Source organism: Tauraco erythrolophus, chromosome Z (genome assembly GCF_009769465.1).
Source record: "Tauraco erythrolophus isolate bTauEry1 chromosome Z, bTauEry1.pri, whole genome shotgun sequence".
NCBI classification, from domain to species: Eukaryota; Metazoa; Chordata; class Aves; order Musophagiformes; family Musophagidae; genus Tauraco; species Tauraco erythrolophus.
The window spans coordinates 56854429-56873657 of NC_141496.1; the positions used below are offsets into that span (position 1 = coordinate 56854429).

At 44.7% G+C, this 19229-nt stretch overlaps 1 protein-coding gene across 1 annotated transcript; it reads left to right on the forward strand.

The window, feature by feature from the left end:
- Positions 1-817: 817 nt before the first annotated feature.
- CCDC112 (coiled-coil domain containing 112) lies at positions 818-18910 on the forward strand. The gene is made up of 10 exons (XM_086629867.1): positions 818-874; positions 1294-1409; positions 3105-3226; positions 4558-4647; positions 9959-10034; positions 10625-11015; positions 16316-16729; positions 17970-18081; positions 18693-18795; positions 18880-18910. The coding sequence occupies exons 1-10, from the start codon at positions 818-820 to the stop codon at positions 18908-18910; spliced, it is 1512 nt and encodes a 503-aa protein (XP_086485993.1).
- Positions 18911-19229: the final 319 nt, after the last annotated feature.

Genomic DNA, 19229 nt, shown 5'->3' on the forward strand with positions numbered 1-19229 from the left:
TAGTCAGACACCTTGGAAGGGCTGACAGTCACCAAAGGAAAGCAAATACAAGCATGTTCCAGACCATACACTTCTTTCTCTTCTATCCCATAGTGAAGGACAAGACAAAGAAGACTTTGAAGCACTGCTGTGGAGAGAACACTTTTACAAGCCATTTCAGGTAGCAATCTGTGAGAACAATCCTTCTTAATTTATGCTGATGACTATTTTCAGTTTTGAAATATTCTCCTTTACTTGTTAACTCCTATTCAGCAAATACAAAGAAACGAAATGTTAAGCACAGTCATAAAACACAGAGAGGAAAAATTTGTCAGGAAAGTGCTCTTAAAAACATCAATTAGGCAATAAAACGTCTTCAGCTTAGGCCATTTGGTTAGCATCTGTGAGGGCTTTTGTGTTCGCAGCTGGGACAAGCGAGTCTGTAAAATCGCTTTAGCTATTCCACTGCATGAATAGATTATTTCTATTCTAAAGAAACGTTAACTAGCAACTCATTAAAAGTTTGACTGGTATATGCGAGTGAAAAACAAGGCGAGAGTTCCAAAAAATGTGTTGAGTAATGCGAAAGTCTTTTATTTTCTGTCAGGATAACGAGGATATATTCTAGTCTTTCTGAAGGAAGCAATCAATACAAAACTTTAAATACCAACGTAACTGAAACCGCAGCACACTCCACGAGTTGAGAAACGCGGGGGGGGGAATAAAAAAAAATCTTAAATCCTACACGCAATAGGGTTAACCAGCTGCAGTCGGCGGCGCGGGCGAGCGCGGCCGGGGAGCGGGGCGGGGCGGCGCGGCAGACGGGGCCGTCGCCAAGATGGCGGCGGTGGCGATGGCCGCGGTGGTGGCGGCGGGGGCCGCCGGGCGGCAACAGGTAAAGGGGCCGGATCGCGGCGCGGGGCCGCTGCCTCCCCCGCCGACCGCGGGGAGCCATTTTCTGCGGGTCCGCCCGGAGGCGGCCGCTGAGGAGTTCCAGCCTCGTAGAAGGCGTAGGAATAAACGTTAAACAGGGACGTGCAGGAAGCAGTGCGGGTTTGCCAGGCTGGCCACAAAATGGTAGCTCCGTAACCTGAAGAGACGTTTTCATCGCCTGCATTCCTCGCAGCGGTTGTGTTAAGGACGTTCGGGGTTGATTCCAGTTTTATACCGGTGTGACTTAAAATTATTTTAGTTGTGCAAGTATAAAACTGAAGTAATGTGGTTACTCTGCGCTGTGGTGTTGCCTGCTTGGAAATAACCAATGTTTGAAAAATAAATATTTTTTTAAATCGTACTTGATTTTGTTATGTACAGAATGATGGCTGTTCCAGTACTGCAGGTGCTGGTCGACAGTTTTGGAATCGGAAGATGAAAGCTGAACGAGCTAAGAAAGTTGAATTCATAAGAACTGCAGAAAAGCTAAAAACCCAGTAAGTTAAACACTTCATCATAAGTAGTTTTCATGCTGTTCTGGAGGTAGCGTAACTCAGGTTTCAAGGTAAGAACTTACGGTAATGAAACCTTTAGGCTAAGATTTCCTTTTCAGCAGCTCAGGTGGATTACTGAAGTTATTCCAGTAGTTTGAGATAGGCTCATGAGCTCTAAAATGCCCTGTTCTGATTTTGGTCAGTCATCTTCTTTAGTAAGCTGTTGTTGCACTAGATGCACGAAAAAGAAAGTGCGTGTGGCATAACAGTTCTCAGTTTCCCTACTCAGCTGTGCTCAGCCTTCTAAGGAACTAAAGCCCTTAAGACATACCAACAAAAGGGGAATTGCGAGCATTACTACAGCTTCCTCAGAGAAGACTGAAAGCACTTCATCTAGAGTATCCAGGCCACTGCTTTGAGAAATGGAGGTTCAAGACAGCTCAGAGACAGAAGTGATTTAAATCTGTTTCTGCACTCTTGCACGGATGAGCTTTGTGAGGAAGAGCTGATGTAGCCACCCAGCTGAAGGAGAGGTTTGTAGTTGTGAATCCTGAATGAGCACTTGTCTCACAGCAGTGTTCTACAGTGTCTGACTGAATCAGCTCCTCCTTGGTTATTCTGGATCCTGGGTTATGGCTCAAAAATTGACTGCTGGGTAACATAGACGTTCTCAAGGAGCTTCAAACAAGACATGCCAGTTAACTAGGGCGTATTGTCCTGTAGTTGTGCTCTGAAGGCTTCCAGTGCAGTGTCTGAGCAGATTTGGTACTTGGGTCTGGTTTGTGAATTCCAGTGGACAGCAAAGCATTTGAGCTGTGAACCACAAGCTGCACCATATAGGGGTTTAAACCGTATAGCAGCAGCAGTCTGCTGAAGAACCAAGCTGCTACTGCGAGACAGGATTTTGTGGGTGTCGGTAGTGTTGCTTAGTGTTGAGAATCCTACCAGCTGTCTCTATACTGTGTGGCATCAGTGTCCTGCTGTTCTGATTGCTAGCGTGGTGGCACCAGACTTCACAGATGTGCTCAGGACGACGATATCTGCAGTCCTTCTGCATCTGCTGTTCTGTAGGTTAAACCCTGGTATACTGCCAGCTTGTAGCAGGGCAAAGCACATCCCAGTCTGACTTGTACTCCACAGCTTCTGACCTTAGTAAGAAAGCAAAAGTCACCTGTAGCTTTCAATACTATACAGAAAGCATAGTCATTAAGTAAGGTAAAGTTATTTAAATGCTCATGAACTTGAATTTGAATCTTCAGTTGCAGTAGTACTGTTACTAGTGTTAAGGCTGAGGGAATGTACTTGTTTTGTCTGTGCTGAGGCTCCATCTAGGTGTGCAACTGCATTAATACAGCCTGTCTGTCCCCGGGCTTTCCGATGAAAATTCTCATAAGGCTCACTGATAGCATACAGATAAAATTTCAGGCCATTCCATGTGTGAACCGCTGCCTGTCAGTAAGGTAATTTCCTTGTTAACTTCTTTCTCTTGTTCAAGTTCTTGGGTTACTTCAGTGTGTAGTCTTACAATTGCAGAAAGGTTTTCCTTGAAAACAGCAGTAGGAACAAACCAGTGATTTGTATAAATTCTAAGATAGTCCTGGTGACACAGCCTCAGCTGGATACTAAGCTTGGAAAATGTTGGGGCTTTGCTAAGTATTTGTGTCTTATGCAGTGTGGCAACCTTTTTTTTTTTTCCAGGCTTGCAAATGCAGAAAAGGACAAAAAGGGACATCTCTATAATAGGAAGAGTGATTTCAGGGTAGAATACAGCGTACTAGAGGAACTGGAGCATAGCATGACTGTCAGCAGGAAAACTGAAAGTAAGTGAGGTTTTATTTGTAGTTTGTATTTGCCTTTCTTTTTTAACCTTTGTTTGTTTAAATGGTTTAAAAATCAGTAATACAGAGAGATTAGTTCAGGTGGAAGGTAGATGCTGGTACTAGTCTGGTATTTCACCATGTGTACTGCTTCTAAAGAAGACTTCCACAAATCACTTGCAGAATTCAGAAGCATAAACATTTTGGGCCTTCTGTGTTATTAACTGTTTTCTTTTACTCTTGACTGTAGCAGATACAACTCATAAAATCCTTGGTGGAAAGTTACTTGTTTAGAAACTTGGATTCAATTTTTTGCGTGTATTGCAAAATCTAATGTAGTCTAGCTAAGGTCCAGTATATATGTACTTACTGCAAAGTAAGTTTTTCACACGCTGGCTGCTGCCTTTAAGTATACTTTTAAACAGTTCTGTGTTTGCATTTTTCAAATTCTTGGGTAATGAATATTCATAGTCTAAATAGTGCTGCGAGATGGTACACAGTCTGTCCTAAAGTATCTGTTCCACTTGCAGACTAATTAAATACTTCAGGGGATAAAAATGACTCCCTGGTCACAGTACCTAGATTCTTTCAAAAGTAATCAAATGAATCACGCTGTACCTTCTGATCTAGAATATCAAAACAAAATAAATTGAAGAGAAGGGACACAGAGACATTTAAAAATACGCTTACCTTACAAATTTATATGTGTTCTAATGTGTGTCTTTTAATTAAGGAAACTTACCGTATCCTTTACAACTTAAGAAATGTAAATATTTTTGAGGAATGACTAAGCTAGAAAGTTAAGAAAATTTTCCAGGGGTAAGAAGGGAGTGTGGACGTAGATGTGTTGTGAGATAACAAAGAGGACACGAGATGAGAGTTGTAAGGCACTATGTGTGAGATGTGAAGGAGTGTTAGAGTATGATCTTCTAGGGTGCGTACTAGAATCCCCAGACTTCCCATTTTCTATGTTCAGGTCTTGCTGCATGGTCTATGTGCTTTTACACTTTCTGTGGGCTCAGCAGGAACTACTCGGTTCATCTCTTAGCTACATTTTGTTACGTATAGGTCTTGGACTCCGTTATCCCTTCCTTAAACAAATATTTTAGGATAGAAGATACAGTCCCCAGACTCCTTAGTACCTTAGATGTATCCATAACTTCATCCCCATCAGTATTGTATTTATGGACTCAGGAAGAGCCAAGGGGTAACAAACCCAGTAAGCGCATGCATTCTCGGAGTACATGAAAACATTGGTTCTACTCTTGCTCTTGTATTGAATTTAATGCTCAAAGAAACTGTTAGAACTATCAGCATCTTATTTTGTTTATCAGGAGCTAAAATGCTGCAGCAGCTATCAAAAATACAAAATAATGTGAAGAGACTTCAGCGACAATTAAAAGATGTGAAGCCTACACCAGAATGTAAGTCATGATGGCAGATTTAAAAACCTTTTCCTCTGGAGACACGTTTCTTGCACAGTTGAGCTTGTGGTTCTCCTGCAGACTTGGGATACTGCTTCTCCAGTCTGTCTGCTTTTCCAGCAATCTGGGAAGGGAAGAATGGAGAAATGTGAGAAATGGTGAAAGATCGTTGTCCTGGTTTCGCTGGGATAGAATCATAGAATCAAGTTTTTGTTCAGAGAAGCTGCATTTCTAAAGTATGCTGCATTTTTGAAAAGACTGCAGCACCTCCTTTGGTGGGAACAGAGTTGGTAAGGCACTTTGGTTTAGTTTGTAGCCAGCTGTGGTATGCAGGTATCCGTAGCGATCAAGGACTTTTCGATTTGTTTTTTGCTAGAAGGAGCATGGCCGGGGCGATTGACACCTAAATTGGCAAGTGGGTATTCCATACCATGTAATGTCTTGCTCACTATAAATGGGAAAGTTTGTTGAGGGCAGGCTCTCTTCTCCTGCCTTTGTCTCTCCCACTTTCACTTCTTCAATGGCCTCTGTCCCTGGAGAGTCTCACTTGTCATTCTGCTCCCAAGGCCTACTCTCTGTCCTTATGAGGTTGCAGTTTCAGGACTTTCCTGCTCTGGGATTGCTGGCTGAGAACGGGCTGGACATTGGCCAAGGAGTGGTGAGCAGCTGCACCATATGTCACTTACCTGTATATATTATTATTGTTATCATTATTAGTAGTAGTATTATTTTTTCATTTTATTCCAGTTATTAAATCTTATCTCAACCCATGGGTCTTTTTTCCTGATTCCCCTTCTCAAGTGGGGAGGGGTCATTGGTCAATAGAACAGCTGGCTATTGTTTAGCCCCAGATATGGGCTAAACAGACAGTCGCAGAGTGTGGAAACAGAGAAACTTACTCGGTCTTAGAAGTGGTGTGGGTTTGTTTCTTCAGGTTGTCGAAACACAGGTATTTTTTTATACGTAACTCTTTGCCTTATGTAAAACAAAGGTACTGTTCTAGTGCTGTTTACATACATCTCCCTTTCATCTGGTAAGAGGTCACAGAGTAGGGTCTACAGGGAGCTCATTTCCAGCTGTCCACATGGCTTTAAGTGTAAGTTGGAATTTTCTATGGAAAATGCTGAAACAACTCGTTCAATTTAGATGTTTTGAAACTTTTGGGAAGTAGGCACTGAAAGAACCGTTCTCCTGTGTTACTATACTACCTCGTGTGGAACTGAGGTTGAACCCCTCCTACTAGCTGAGTGCTTTCTGATGCTAGATAAAATACATCTCATTTCACTTATTCAGTGTCTATTCTATAAAAAAAGGCATTAACTTAATCTGTAAGCAAAGATACCAAGAATTAACAAGGCAAGCGTCCTGGTTTCAGCTGGGATAGTTTTCTCCTTAATATCTAGAATAGCGCTGTATTTTGGATTTAGTATGGGATTTAGTACGAGAAGAATGTTGATAATATGCTGATGTTTTTACTTGTTGCTAAGAAATCAAAGACTTTTCAACTTACCATGCTTTGCCAGTGTGTAGGTGCACAACAAGCTGGGAGGGGGCATAGCTGGAGCAACTGATCCAAATTGGCAAATAGGGTATTCCATACCATGCGATGTCCTGCTCAATATATAAATGAGGATTGGCTAGGAAGGTCGCTCACTCTCTTTTGGGATTGCGGTTTTGGGATTTCTCTCCTCTGGGGTCACAAGCCAGGGTTGGGATGGGTGTTGAGCAGTGGGTGGTGAGCAGTTGTGCCATACATCGCTTGTTTGCATATTATTAAATTTATTATTATTTAAATTTTACTTTATTTCAATTATTAAATTGTTCTTATCCCAACCCCCAAGTGTCCTTGCCTTTTCCCCTTCAGTTCTCTCCCCCATCCCCCGGGGTGAGGGAGGGTGAGTGAGTAGCTGTCTGGTGCTTGGTTGCTGTCTGGGCTTAAACCATGACAGTCCTTTTTGGCACCCAACGTGGAGGTTGAAAGCTTGAGACAACAGCAGATTTGACCAGAGTGTGTTAAAACAAATTTGCTATAAGCATTCATTATGTTTCCTTGGACGTCGCAGATCAAAATGTTGTTTTGTTTTTCTCAGAGAGTTGTTTTCAGAGTTGTGTTACGTAGCACCTTACTTGCCGTATGTGCTGTTTGCTGGTGTGTGTGCATGGGTTGCCATCTCTAGATGTTGGATTAGGATTAAGGATATTGTTTTGCTGGTTAAGGGTGTCGCTGTGCTCTGCTATGCTGGCCTCTGGTATGAGAAAATCATGGGTGGCAGGACGGATTTTGTATCTGTATTCAGAGATGGTGGGCGGTGTGAAGAGTGGAGCAGCGGTGCTGGCTTCATTTCCGTACCTCGGGAGCCTTCTGGTGGGCATTGTTGCCAGTTACACCCGTTGCTTTTTCTCTTTGAAGAGCCAATACATGGGGTTCTCTTCCGGGCCATTTACAAAAATTCTTAAGAATTCTGAATATCCTTGGGATGTTCAAACCAGCATGAACCTGTTGCTGTGTCTCCACTAACTAACAAAAAGGAAACAGAAACTTTCTTAGGCATTTTGGGTTCCTGGAGAATGCATATTCCAAATTATAGTCAGATTGTAAATCCTCTGTATCAAGTGAGCCGAAAGAAGAATGATTTTACATGGAGCCCTGAGCAACGACAAGCCTTTGAACAAATTAGGTGGAAGACAGCTGATGCCAGTCCGGGCAGGACAAGATGTTAAAAATGTGCTCTATACTGAAGAGAATAGTCTCACCTGGAGTCTCTAGCAAAAGCACCAGGGGAGACTTGAGGTTGACCCCTTGGGTTTTGGAGCTGGGGATCCAGAAGATCTGAAGCCTGCTGAAAAAGATATATTCAGCCCCAAGTGAAAAGGAGATATTAGCAGCATATGAAGGAGTCGGAGCTGCTTTGGAAGTGGTTGGAACTGAAGCACAGCTCCTCCTGGCTCCCCAGCTGCCAGTGCTGTGCTGGATATTCAAAGGGAGGGTCCCCTCTACACATCATGCAGCTGATGCCATGTGGAGTAAGTGGGTCGTACTGATCACACAAAGGGCTTTGATGGGAAACCCCAATCTCCTAAGAATTTTGGAAGTGATCACGAACTGGCCAGAAGGTGAAGATTTTGGAATGTCACCAGAGAAGGCAGTGAGATGTGCTGAAGAGGACCCATGTCATGGTTTGATTTGAGGGGGGAGGTTCTGGTGGCAGAAGCTGCCCACCAGATGGGACTCCTATCCCCCTCGAGGCTTGAGCCAATCGACACCTCTGCAAATTGCCCTATTTACGTCGGGACAAAGGAACCGGAAAGGTGTGCCTTTGCCCAGGAGTGAGGAGAGGGAAGGGGGGCGCTGCCCGCGCTCCCCGGCGCCTGGCCAGGCAGCGGCCCGCCCCGGGCTGGTGCCATCTGCTGAGGATGGCCGTGGCGGAGCCACCTGGGGAGAGCCCCGCTCCCGGGGTGCCCACCGGGTCGAGCTGAGATCTAAGAGAAACGGCCACACTGGCACCAGGTCAGTGAAGATGGAACGGGATGAGGTGTGCCAGAGCTGAGTTTCCCCTGCAACCAGTGGCGAGATGGCAGGTGGCCCCCTTGCAGCCATGGTGGTCCCGATGGAGCAGAGACCCACTCGCAGCCTGTGGAGAACCCACATCGGAGAAGAGATGCCTGAGCCTGAGGACAGTATGCATCTAGAGTCCGTGGGACAACCCCCGTCAGTGGGGAGGGGTTTTGTTCAGAGGAGATGCCTGAAGATAGTTGTGAAGCATGGGCACAGGTAGAGACACATTTAGAGTCTGCATAGAGACGCATCTAGAGTCTGCGTGACGACCCACGCCAGAGTGAGTGGCAACAACTCCCTAAGAATCCGAGACTGTGGTAAAGCCCGCACCGGAGCAATCCGATGGGGAAGGATTGCATCCTGTGGGTAGGACTCACGCTAGAGAAGTTTGTGGATTTTTCCTTGTGAGTAGGGGATCCACTGGAGCAGGGGAAAATGGTGTAAGGACTCCTTCTCCTTTAAGAAAGGAGCGGCAGTAACAAGATGGAATGAACTGACCTGCACTCCCCCATTCCCTGCCCCCCTGCGCTGCTGGGGGGAGGAGGTAGAGCCGGGAACAAAAGGAAAGGGGGGTGGGGAGGTGTTGTTTTTAAGATCTGGCCTTGTTTCCTTTTTATCCTTTTAAGTAACTGGTTTTTCTTGTCTTTATTCTTTTAAGTAACTGTTAATAAATTGTTTTGTTTTACGAAAGCTGAGTCTGTTTTGCCCGGGACCATGGTTGGTGGGTGCTCCCTCTGTTCTTGTCTCGACCCTCAGTTCTTTTATTATATTTTTCTCCTCTCCACTTTACTGGAGTGAGAGAGCGGCTGCGTGGAATTTAGTTGCCTGATCGGCCTAAAACAATGACACCCCACCATATAATAAACTGTGAGATAATGAGGAGCAATATGCTGTGTTCACAGATGGGTCCTGTCACATTGCAGGAAAACATAAAAGGTGTAAGGCTGCTGTGTGGGGCCCTACACGACACATCACAGAAGCTACTGAAGGAGAAGGTGGATTGAATCAGTTTGCAGAGGTGAAAGCCAACCAACTGGCTTTAGATACTGCTGAGCGAGAAAAGCGGCCAGTGCTCTGAACTAAGAGTTTTAAGTGATACTATTGTACTAATTTTGTTTATTATTTTTAAAGCCATTTTGGCTAAACTGTGTATTCAGTATGTGTCCATAGAGATGTGCTGGTTTAAAACATACTGCAAAACTTTTTCCTACTGTTGCAAAATAGATCTTCTCTAGACAGCTGTCTCACCATCTTTCTCCACGTTTAGGGCTACAGCATGCTGAAAGTACAGGACGAAGTCTTACTTTGGTGTTGCTTTGTCAGCTTTGCAAAAGTAGTGACCTTTAGGTTAAATAGGATTGCTACAGCCTGGTATGAACCAAAGATTTTAATGTGCTTCTTAAGTCACTTAACTGCATTGATATAAAAAACAAAAGTGTAAACTCTTTAGGATAAGGCTGTCTTATTCTGTAAATTAGTTGGAGGCTACTCAGGATGACACTCGTTTAATGGGAATAAGTATTTATACTGGCATTTGCATCCAGGTAGCTAAATCACTGTGAAACCACACCTTTCAAATAAATGGGAGTCTGTGTTTTAAGGCTGTTTGAGCTGGAAATGCATGCTCTTTTGTACATCGAAATAGAGGTGTCTCAGCAGTCTCTGCAAGTGCCTGCATTTCTGGATAGTGCTGAATTACTGGTAAATACTGTAGACTTCTTAAGTGATATGCTCTTTTCTTCTTTTCCTTTTTAGTTGTTGACAAACTCAGGGAAATGATGGAAGAAGTTGAAAATGCAATCAATGCTTTTAAAGAGGAACAGAGGCAAACGTATGTTTATGCGTGCTTCGGTGACAAGAAAAAGTGCTTTCATAAGACACAGTGAAAACTTTGCATTAATCGAGTAAACTATTCTTTTGATTTACTCTTGGTAGTGATTCCTGTGGTATGTAAATCAAAACTCAAGCTATCAACGTTAGAGTCTTGATACACAGCCTTTTAAAGAGGCTGTTTATATAGCTGTTGCAGTGATTCAATGTAACAATCATCTGCCTGTGAAAAGGCTTTTCAGAGAAAGGCTGCAGAAGAAATTAGATTGTGAGTTTTTGTTGTTGCTGTTGTTTTGTTTTTCAAGTGGGTGGGTCTTTCTTTTCCCTTTCTTTCTACCAGTGTCAGGAGGGGATTGAGTTAGTTGTTCGCGTGCCATAAATGTGTGCTTTCACTAAAAGGCTAACTTAATTCTGATTGTGTAGCTTTATTATGGTATCATTACAACTGTGCTGTCATCTGTGTTACCATTTCAGTTCTTAATCTTTGACGAATAGCTTTTGTGTGGTGTTGAACAATTCCAAAATTAATTTTTGATGAATGAACAATAAATACTGGATTTATTTTCTTAGATTTCAGTGTTCTCTTTTCAGATATGAACAGCTTTTGAAGGAGGAAAGAACTGCCATTAATGAGCTCAGTGTCTTTGAGAGAAAAGTGGAACTGTGGGCGTTAGGCAGCTCAAAAACAGAAAAAGTTTTGAAATTCCCATCAGCCAAGGTCTCAGTTAATAAAACACTGGAGAATCATCTACCTGAAGAAGTAGTAGAGTTTGAAAGATTTCTTCAGCGAACAGGAGGCTGGCAAGGAGGCTGGGATGATTATGATCATCAAATTTTTCTGAAAATATGGACAAAACACAAAGGAAGGCTGTCTTTTGTGGATGAAGCCCTTGAGTATCTCTGTGGAAGAACAAAAGAAGATATTGAACAGCATGACAAATGGTATCAACAATTCCTAATTTTACATAAAAGAAAGAAAGAGGTAAAATAACCTGTCTAGGGCTTTTGTAGCTTTAAGAAAAAGTACTTATTTTTAAAATGTATGCATGTCTTATTTTTGTATTTGCCTCTCTGGTAGTGGTGCTAGGTGGATTGCCGTTATAGTTGATGGTATATAAGTGAATCCTCAACTTGCCAAAAATATTTGTCTTAAAGAATTACCGATAAGCTGAGACCTAACAACACACTAAAGTGGGCTGTGTATTGCCAAAGTATATTATGAATGCTTTTGATGGCAGTGGTCCAGCAAGATAGATGCTGAACCAGAGCAGTAAGTGATCTTATCTGTACTTGCAGTTCTTGTTACATCTGTCCCTAAGAATATCTGTCCCACCGAACAGGCAATATACATATGCCATACTGACATAGAAAATTATGATTCCTTCAGGAATCATACTCACTATCCATCTGAGTAACTGTAGTGGTTTTATAATAAAAGGACTAAAGGTCAAGACAAGAACGGAGGGAGCACCACCAACCATGGTCCCGGGCAAAACAGACTCGGCTTTCGTAAAACAAAACAATTTATTAACAGTTGCTGAAAAGGACAAAGGGAAACAAAAACCGGTAACTTGAGAGGATAAAGAGAAAACAAGGCCAGATCTTAAAAACAACACCTCCCCACCCCCCTTTCCTTTTGTTCCCGGCTCTACCTCCTCCCCAGCAGCGCAGGGGGACAGGGAATGGGAGAGTGCAGGTCAGTTCATCCATGTTGTTACTGCCACTCCTCTCTTAAAGGACAAGGAGTCCTTACACCATTTTCCCTTGCTCCAGTGGATCCCCTACTCACGAGGAAAATCGACAAACTTCTCCAGCGTGAGTCCTACCCACAGGACGCAATCCTTCTCCATCAGATTGCTCCAGTGTGGGCTTTACCACAGTCTTGGATTCTTAGGGAGTTGTGGCCACTCGCTTCGGCATTGGTCGTCCCATGGACTGTAGATGCCTCACGACCTCGTTGTGCATCACATGCTCCATTATTAACAGTTACTCGTCGTGCATCCCTTGCTCCACGACCTCTCTCAGGCTCAGGCATCTCTGCCCCGACGTGGGCTTCTCCACAGGCCGTGTCTCCATGGGTCTCTGCACCGCCAAGCCCATCTTGGCTTCAGGGGGGCCACCTGCCATCTCCACCGGTTGCAAGGGAGAACTCAGCTCCAGCACACCTCCTCCCACTCCATCTTCAATGACCTGGTGTCCGGTGTGGCCATTTCTCTCAGGTCTTAGTCCTCTCTGGGTGAACTCAGCCCAGCGGGCACCCCGGGAGCGGGGCGCTCCCCGAGTTCCCCAAGCAGCTCTGTCGCCACCATCTTGAGCACGTGGCACCAGCCTGGCGTGGGCAGCTGCCCAGCCAGGGGCCAGGGAGCGAGGGCAGTGCCCTCCTCCCCTCTCCTCGCTCCTGGGCAAAGCACCTTTTCTGTTCCTTTGTCCCAACTTAAATAGGGCAATTCACAGAGGCACTGATGATTGGCTCAACCCCAAGGGGGATGGGAGTCCGATCTGGTGGCACAGGGAGCAAATCCCCTCTCCTACCACCAGAGCCCCCTCCCCCACATCAAACTATCACAGTAACAAATGATACACTGACCTAAAAAGTGAATTATAAAAGAGTAGGTAGAATTGTTAATTCGGAAAAAAAAAAAACAAACAACCTGAAACTTAACATTCTTAACTAATCAAAGTTAATATGACTGCCGTAACTTAAATAATTTTAGCAGGCACATATTAAATCATAGAATCGTTTGGGTTGGAAAGAACCTTAAAGATCATCTAGTTCCAGCCCCTCTGCCATGGGCAGCAACACTTTCCACTACATCAGGTTGCTCATCCAGCCTGGCCTTGAACACCTCAAGGGATGTGGCAGCCACAACTTCTATGGGCAACCTGGTCCAGTACCTCACCACCCTCAGTGACGAGTTTCTTCCTAATATCTAATCTAAATCTCCCCTCTTTCAGTTTAAAGCCATTGCCTCGTGTCCTATCACTACATGCCATTCTAAAAAGTCCATCTCTAGCTTTTTGTGGGTCCTCTTTATAGGTACTGTAAGGCTGCTAGAATGTCTCCCTGGAGCCTTCTCTTCTCCAGGCTGAACAACCCCAACTCTCTCAGTCTGTCTTCACAGCAGAGCTGCTTCAGCTCTCTGATCATCTTTGTGGCCTTCCTGTGGACTCGCTCCAGCAGCTCCATGTCCTTCTTATGTTTGGGACCTCAGAGCTGAACACACTACTCCATGTGGGGTCTCACAAAGGCAGAGTTAGAGGGACAGAATCACCTCCCTCGACCTGCTGGCCACGCTTTTCTTCATGCAGCCCAGAATACAATTGGCTTTCTAGACTGCAAGCACACATTGCTGGCTCCTTATTCAAGCTTATGTTGAGCTTCTTATCAACCAATACCCCCAAGTCCTTTTCCTCAGGGCTACTCTCAATCCATTCTCCACCCAGCCTGTACTTGTGCTTGGGATTGCCCTGACCCACGTGCAGGACCTTGCACTTGGCCTTGTTGAACTTCATGAGGCTCACATGGGTCCACTTCTCAAGCATGTCAAGGTCCCTCTGGATGGCATCCCTTCACTCCAGCATGTCCACCACACCACACACATCATGGTGCTGTCGTCAGCAAACTTGCTGAGGGTGCACTCAATCCCACTGTCCCTGTCGCCATCAAAGATGTTAAACAGTGCCGGCCCTGATACCGACCCCTGAGGAACACCACTCGTCACCGGCCTCCACTTGAACATTGAGCTGTTGACCGCAGCACTTTGAGTGCGACCATCCAGCCAATTCCTTATCCACCGAGTGGTCCATCTGTCAAATCCATGTTTCTCTAATTTAGAGACAAGGATGTTGTGTGGGACAGTATCAAATGCTTTGGAAAAGTCCAGGTAGACAATGTCAGTTGCTCTTTTCTTATCCACCACCAATGCTGTAATCCTGTCATAGGCAGCCACCAAATCTATCAGACACAATTTGCCCTTAGCGAAGCCATGTTGGCTCGCACCAATCACCTCCTTATTTTCCATGTGCCTTAGCATAGTCACCAGGAGGATCTGCTCCATGAACTTGCAAGGCACAGAGGTGAGACTGACTGGCCTGTAGTTCCCTGGGTCTTCTTTTTTCCCCTTTTTGAAGATGGGGGCTATGTTTCCCCTTTTCCAGTCAGTGAGAACTTCACCAGATTGCCACGACTTCTGAAATATGATGGATAGTGGCTTAGCAGCCTCATCCACCAGTTCCATCAGGACCTGCGGATGCACCTCATCAGGTCCCATGGACTTGTCCACCTTCAGGTTCTTTAGATGGTCTCGAACCTGATCTCCTACAGTGGGCGGTTCTTCATTCCCCCAGTCTCTGCCTTTGCCTTCTGCAGCTTGGGCTGTGCGGCTGGAGCTCTTGTCAGTGAAGACTGAGGAAAAGAAGTCATTGAGTACCTCAGCCTTCTCCATATCCCGGGTAACCAGATCTCACGTTACCTTCTGGAGAAGACCCACGTTTTCCTTAGTCCTCCTTTTATCACTGACATAACTATAGAAGCTTTTCTTGTTGCCCTTGATGTCCCTGGTCAAATTTAATTCCATCAGGGCTTTAGCTTTCCTAACCTGATCCCTGTTTGCTCGGACAATTTCTCTGTATTCCTCCCAGGCTACCTGTCCTTGCTTTCACCCTCTATAGGTTTCCTTTTTGTGCTTGAGTTTGTCCAGGAGCTCCTTGTTCATCCATGCAGGCATCCTCGTGGTTTTGTGTGACTTCTTTGTAGGGATGCACTGCCTCTGAGCCTGGAGGAGGTGATCCTTGGATATTAACCAGCTTTCATAGACTCCTCATCCCACCAGGGCTTTATCCCATGGTACTCTACCAAACAGATCCCTTAAGAGACCGAAGTCTGCTTTCCTGAAATCCAGGGCTTGCTGTGTGTCCTCGTCGTCCTCGTCGCTGCCCTAAGAATTTTGAACTCCACCATTTCATGGTCACTGCAGCCAAGGCTGCCCTTGAGCTTCACATTCCCCACCAGCCCCTCCTTGTTGGCGACAACATAGTCCAGCAGAGGACCTCTGCTCATTGATTCCTCTGTCATTTGGAGAAGGAAGTTGTCATCAGTGCATTCCAGGAACCTCCTGGTTTGCTTATACCCTGCTGTGTTATCCCTCCAACAGATATCAGGGTGGTTGAAGTCCCCAGTGAGAACCAGGGCTTGTGAACGTGAGGCTGCTCCTATCTGACTATAGAGGCCCTCATCCACTCGGTCTTCCTGCTCACGTGGCCTGTAGCAGACCCCAACTATAATGTCACCTGTCCCCTGCCCATCCTCTAATCCTGACCCGTAGGCTCTTGGTCGGCTCCTCATCCATCCCCAGGCGGAGCTCCATGTGCTCCTGCTGGTCACTGACATAGAGGGCAACATCTCCTCCTTATCTCCCCTGCCTGTCCTTCTTAAAGAGCCTGTAATCTTCCTTTCCAACACTCCAGTCATAGGAACCATCCCACCATGTCTCCATGATGCCAATAAAATCATAACCTTTTAGGTGTGCACAAATCTCTAACTCCTTTTGTTTATTCCCCATGCTACATGTGTTTGCATAGAGGCATTTAGGTTGGGCCCTCGATGAAGCTGACTTACTGCCTGGAGGGGCTGGAATTCCTTTCTGCTGCACTTCAGGTGTTCTCAGCTTGTCACCAGCAAGCCTGATACTATCCCTCTCCCTTTTCAAGTCTAGTTTAAAGCCCTGTCAGTGAGCCCTGCTAGCTCATGAGCAAAGACCCTCTTCCCCCTTTGAGAAAGATGAATCCCATCTTGCACCAGCAAGCCTGGTGCCATGTAGGCCATCCCGTTATCAAAAAACCCAAAATTGTGGCAGTGACACCAGCCACGGAGCCATGTATTAATAGACTGGGTGTGTCTGCTTCTTCCAATGTCACTGCCTGCAACTGGAAGAAGAGAGGAAAAAATAGCTCGTGATCCAGGTTCCCCTACCAACCATCCCGGGGCCCTGAAGTCTCTTTTGAGTGCCCTTGGACTATGCTTTGCAGCTTCATCACCACCCACATGGAAAAGCAGTAATGGGTAATAGTCTGATATATTAAACCTGCCTATGTGATCCATAAAATAGAAAGAAAAATGGTGAGAAAGCAGAAATAGCTCTTTCTTTACCTAAAGTTTTGCTTTTAATGGACTTTTAATTCCTATCTTCAATTTGTAACCTTGAAGCATATGTTTTCACCAGACCAAATTAACAGGAATGTATAAATTTTTCATGATTTTTTTTTCCTGCTGTTTTCTTGCAGTCAATCAAGAAGTGGAAAGAAAAGCAGCAGCAAGAAAAAGAAGGAAATTTGAAGGAGAAAGAGAAATCAGAAAAAATGCTCAAGGAACAATGTCTAAAGCATGAAGAAGCTCAGAAGCAAAAAGCAGAAGAAAGAAAAAGACAACAAACAGCAGTTGAAGCATGGAAGAAACAGAAAGCAATAGCATTTGCAATGGAACAGGCATCAGAACTAAAACTAGAAGAAGAGAAGGAGAAAGAGCAACAAAAAGAACGCCAGCACCAATGCCGCAGGAGGTTACTGTTGGAAAGCTATACCTTGCAGAAGAAAGAAAAGGAGGAGCTTGACAAGCTTGAAGAGGAGAAGAGAGAGGAAGCTGAGGAGGAGGAAAGGAAGAGAATTGCTGCAGAAGAAATTACTAAGTTTCAAGAGCGTGTGCGTAATTGCATCTCCATTTATGCACGTTGTTTTAAATTCACCTACTTCCTCCTACAACAGAATCTGTTAGACACTTTTTAAAATCCTAAATACTCAAGTTTCATTCATTTAAATCTATTTTTGATTCACTATGAGTAACAGCATCTCTTACATGCAAGAAACAGCATGAAACTTTATTTTCATAGAATCGTAGAATGGTTTGGGTTGGAAGGAACCTCAAAGATCATCTAGTTCCAGCCCCCAGCCATGGGCAGCAACACTTTCCACTACATCAGGTTGCTCATCATAAAGCCGATCCAGCCTGGCCTTGCACACTTCCCGGGATGGGCCATGCACAACTTCTCTGGGCAACCTGGTCCAGTGCTTCACCGCCCTCAGAGTGACGAGTTTCTTCCTAATATCTAATCTAAATCTCCCCTCTGTCAGTTTAAAGCCATTGCCCCTTGTCCTATCACTACATGCCATTGGAAAAAGTCCATCTCCAGCTTTTTGGAGGTCCTCTTTATAGGTACTGTAAGGCTGCTAGAAGGTCTCCCTGGAGCCTTCTCTTCTCCAGGCTGAACAACCCAGCTCTCTCAGCCCGTCTTCATAGGAGAGATGCTCCGGCCGTCGGATCACCTTTGTAGCCCTTCTCTGGACCCACTCCAGCAGTTCCACATACTTCTTATGTTTGGGACCTCAGTGCTGTACACAGTACTCCACATGGAGTCTCACAAAGGTGTTCCTTTCCTCAATATCTAAGTTCTACAGGGTTATTCAAGCCCAATTTTCTTTCTACATATAAAAGTGGTTTAATTTACTTCATTATGAAAATGTTTGGGAAAACCAGCTTGGGCTGTGATGCTTTCCATGCTATAGAAAATGTCAAAAGACCTGACTGTTGTATGCAGATAGGAAAGAAAAAGATACGTTTGAAGACCCTGGAGGCTTCAGTAGCTGTAAGGTCAAGTTAGATCCCGTATCAATGTAAATCTTATTGTCAGCATTCAAATTAGAGTTCATTTTTGTAAACAGATTAAACTACATCCATTTTTTTTTTCAAAGCTGTGTAACTATAATTGGTTTGTGTGGGACAAGCTACAGCAAGTATCTACCTAGTGTCACTTTATTCTAAACTATGACAAATAATTTCAAAACAAAAAAAAATCACAACTGTGGAAAGGCTGCATATATATTTTCATACAATTTGTTTTGCTTCCAAAGAAAAGTTTGCTTTTCCATTTGTTATGTGTTTCAGGATCTACATAAACTGGAGCTAAGGATTCTACAAAAACAAGCTAAAGAAGTAGAGAAACAAGAAAAAGAAAAGAGGTTGGCAAAGTTAAGAGAGAAGGTAACTTTTCTTGTTCTAATCTGAGGTGCATGCAGCTTGGTTGTTTAAACAACCTTTTTCCTCATTGATCTAAAAAGCAATTATTTTTACTTATGTAAATGGTTGATAAGAGAGAAAAAAATAAATAATAAGTTATGGTTGTTCTCAAGAGACAAAAATGCAGCAGGCATAGTTGCTCTTATGTTAAAAAAAATGGTAAGAGAGAAATTATGTATCTACAGAAAATATTTATTCTGAGTAAAGCCTATAGCTCATACAAATGAGCTGCAATATGGATGGTGTTTTATATTTTTCAAATGGTGCCATTATTTACAAGAAGTAGGCTGGCCTCCAGAAGAGTTTTGGGACCATTGTCTGTGTTCTTAAGAGTTTAATCTTTTAAATTACTAAAGTTTAATGAGAGCAAGCAGTTGTTTCCCCTCTTACTGATGTCATGTTCCTGCCATTTCCCGTAATAGTAGGGGGGGAAAAAAGTCTCTTTCTGGCTAGCCAGCTGTGTTTTGTTTACTCTGCATGTATTCATGCGGTGAAGACCTGAGGGGTGCACGTAACTCATTCTGGGATCAATGAAAAAGACCGGTTTTTTATTTGTTGGTTTCATTCTGAGGTCGAGATTGATGTCACCATCAAGAGACCAGTCCAGGTTGTACAGACCAGCCGAGGTCTGGAAGGAACGTGCAGAAGAGATGGCGTCAAGAGCTTCAGAACCGGTTTTCTGTATTCCCCATAGGTAAGAAGGAAAGTGGTGGACCCATAGCATGACAAAAGCACAGTTACACAAGAGCTGTTTATGCCTTTTTTTCCTTGTTTTCAGGGCTGTCCCAGCCTGGAGACAAGGCTTATAGATGAGAACCTGCCTGGCTCTGTCACAGGGTGATGACTTCGTCCGCGCTGTAGCGGCCAGCAGCTCTCCGGAGCGGTCACAAAATTTGCTTGACACAATGACGTACGGTGACCTTTGTATTTCGCGCGTGTCAGATTTAAACCGTCACCTGTCACGCTGGCCAAGTTTGCGTGGCGGCACCCGTCTCCGCCTGCGCCAAGGGCGCCGTTGCCGGCGGGCTGCCGCCCTGGCGTGAGGCGCGGCCACCGGCCGGTCTTCCCCTGGGCGGGGCGGGGCGAGCGCGCGGGCGCGGTGACGTCACCGCGGAGGGGGCGGGGCAG

Coding starts and splice junctions, on each gene's coding strand:
- CCDC112 (XM_086629867.1), top strand. CDS start 818: ATGGCGGCGGTGGCGATGGCCGCGGTGGTGGCGGCGGGGGCCGCCGGG. Junction 18,082..18,692: donor GAAGGTAACTTTTCTTGTTC/TAATCTGAGGTG, acceptor TGATGTCACCAT/CAAGAGACCAGTCCAGGTTG. Junction 18,796..18,879: donor GTTTTCTGTATTCCCCATAG/GTAAGAAGGAAA, acceptor CCTTGTTTTCAG/GGCTGTCCCAGCCTGGAGAC.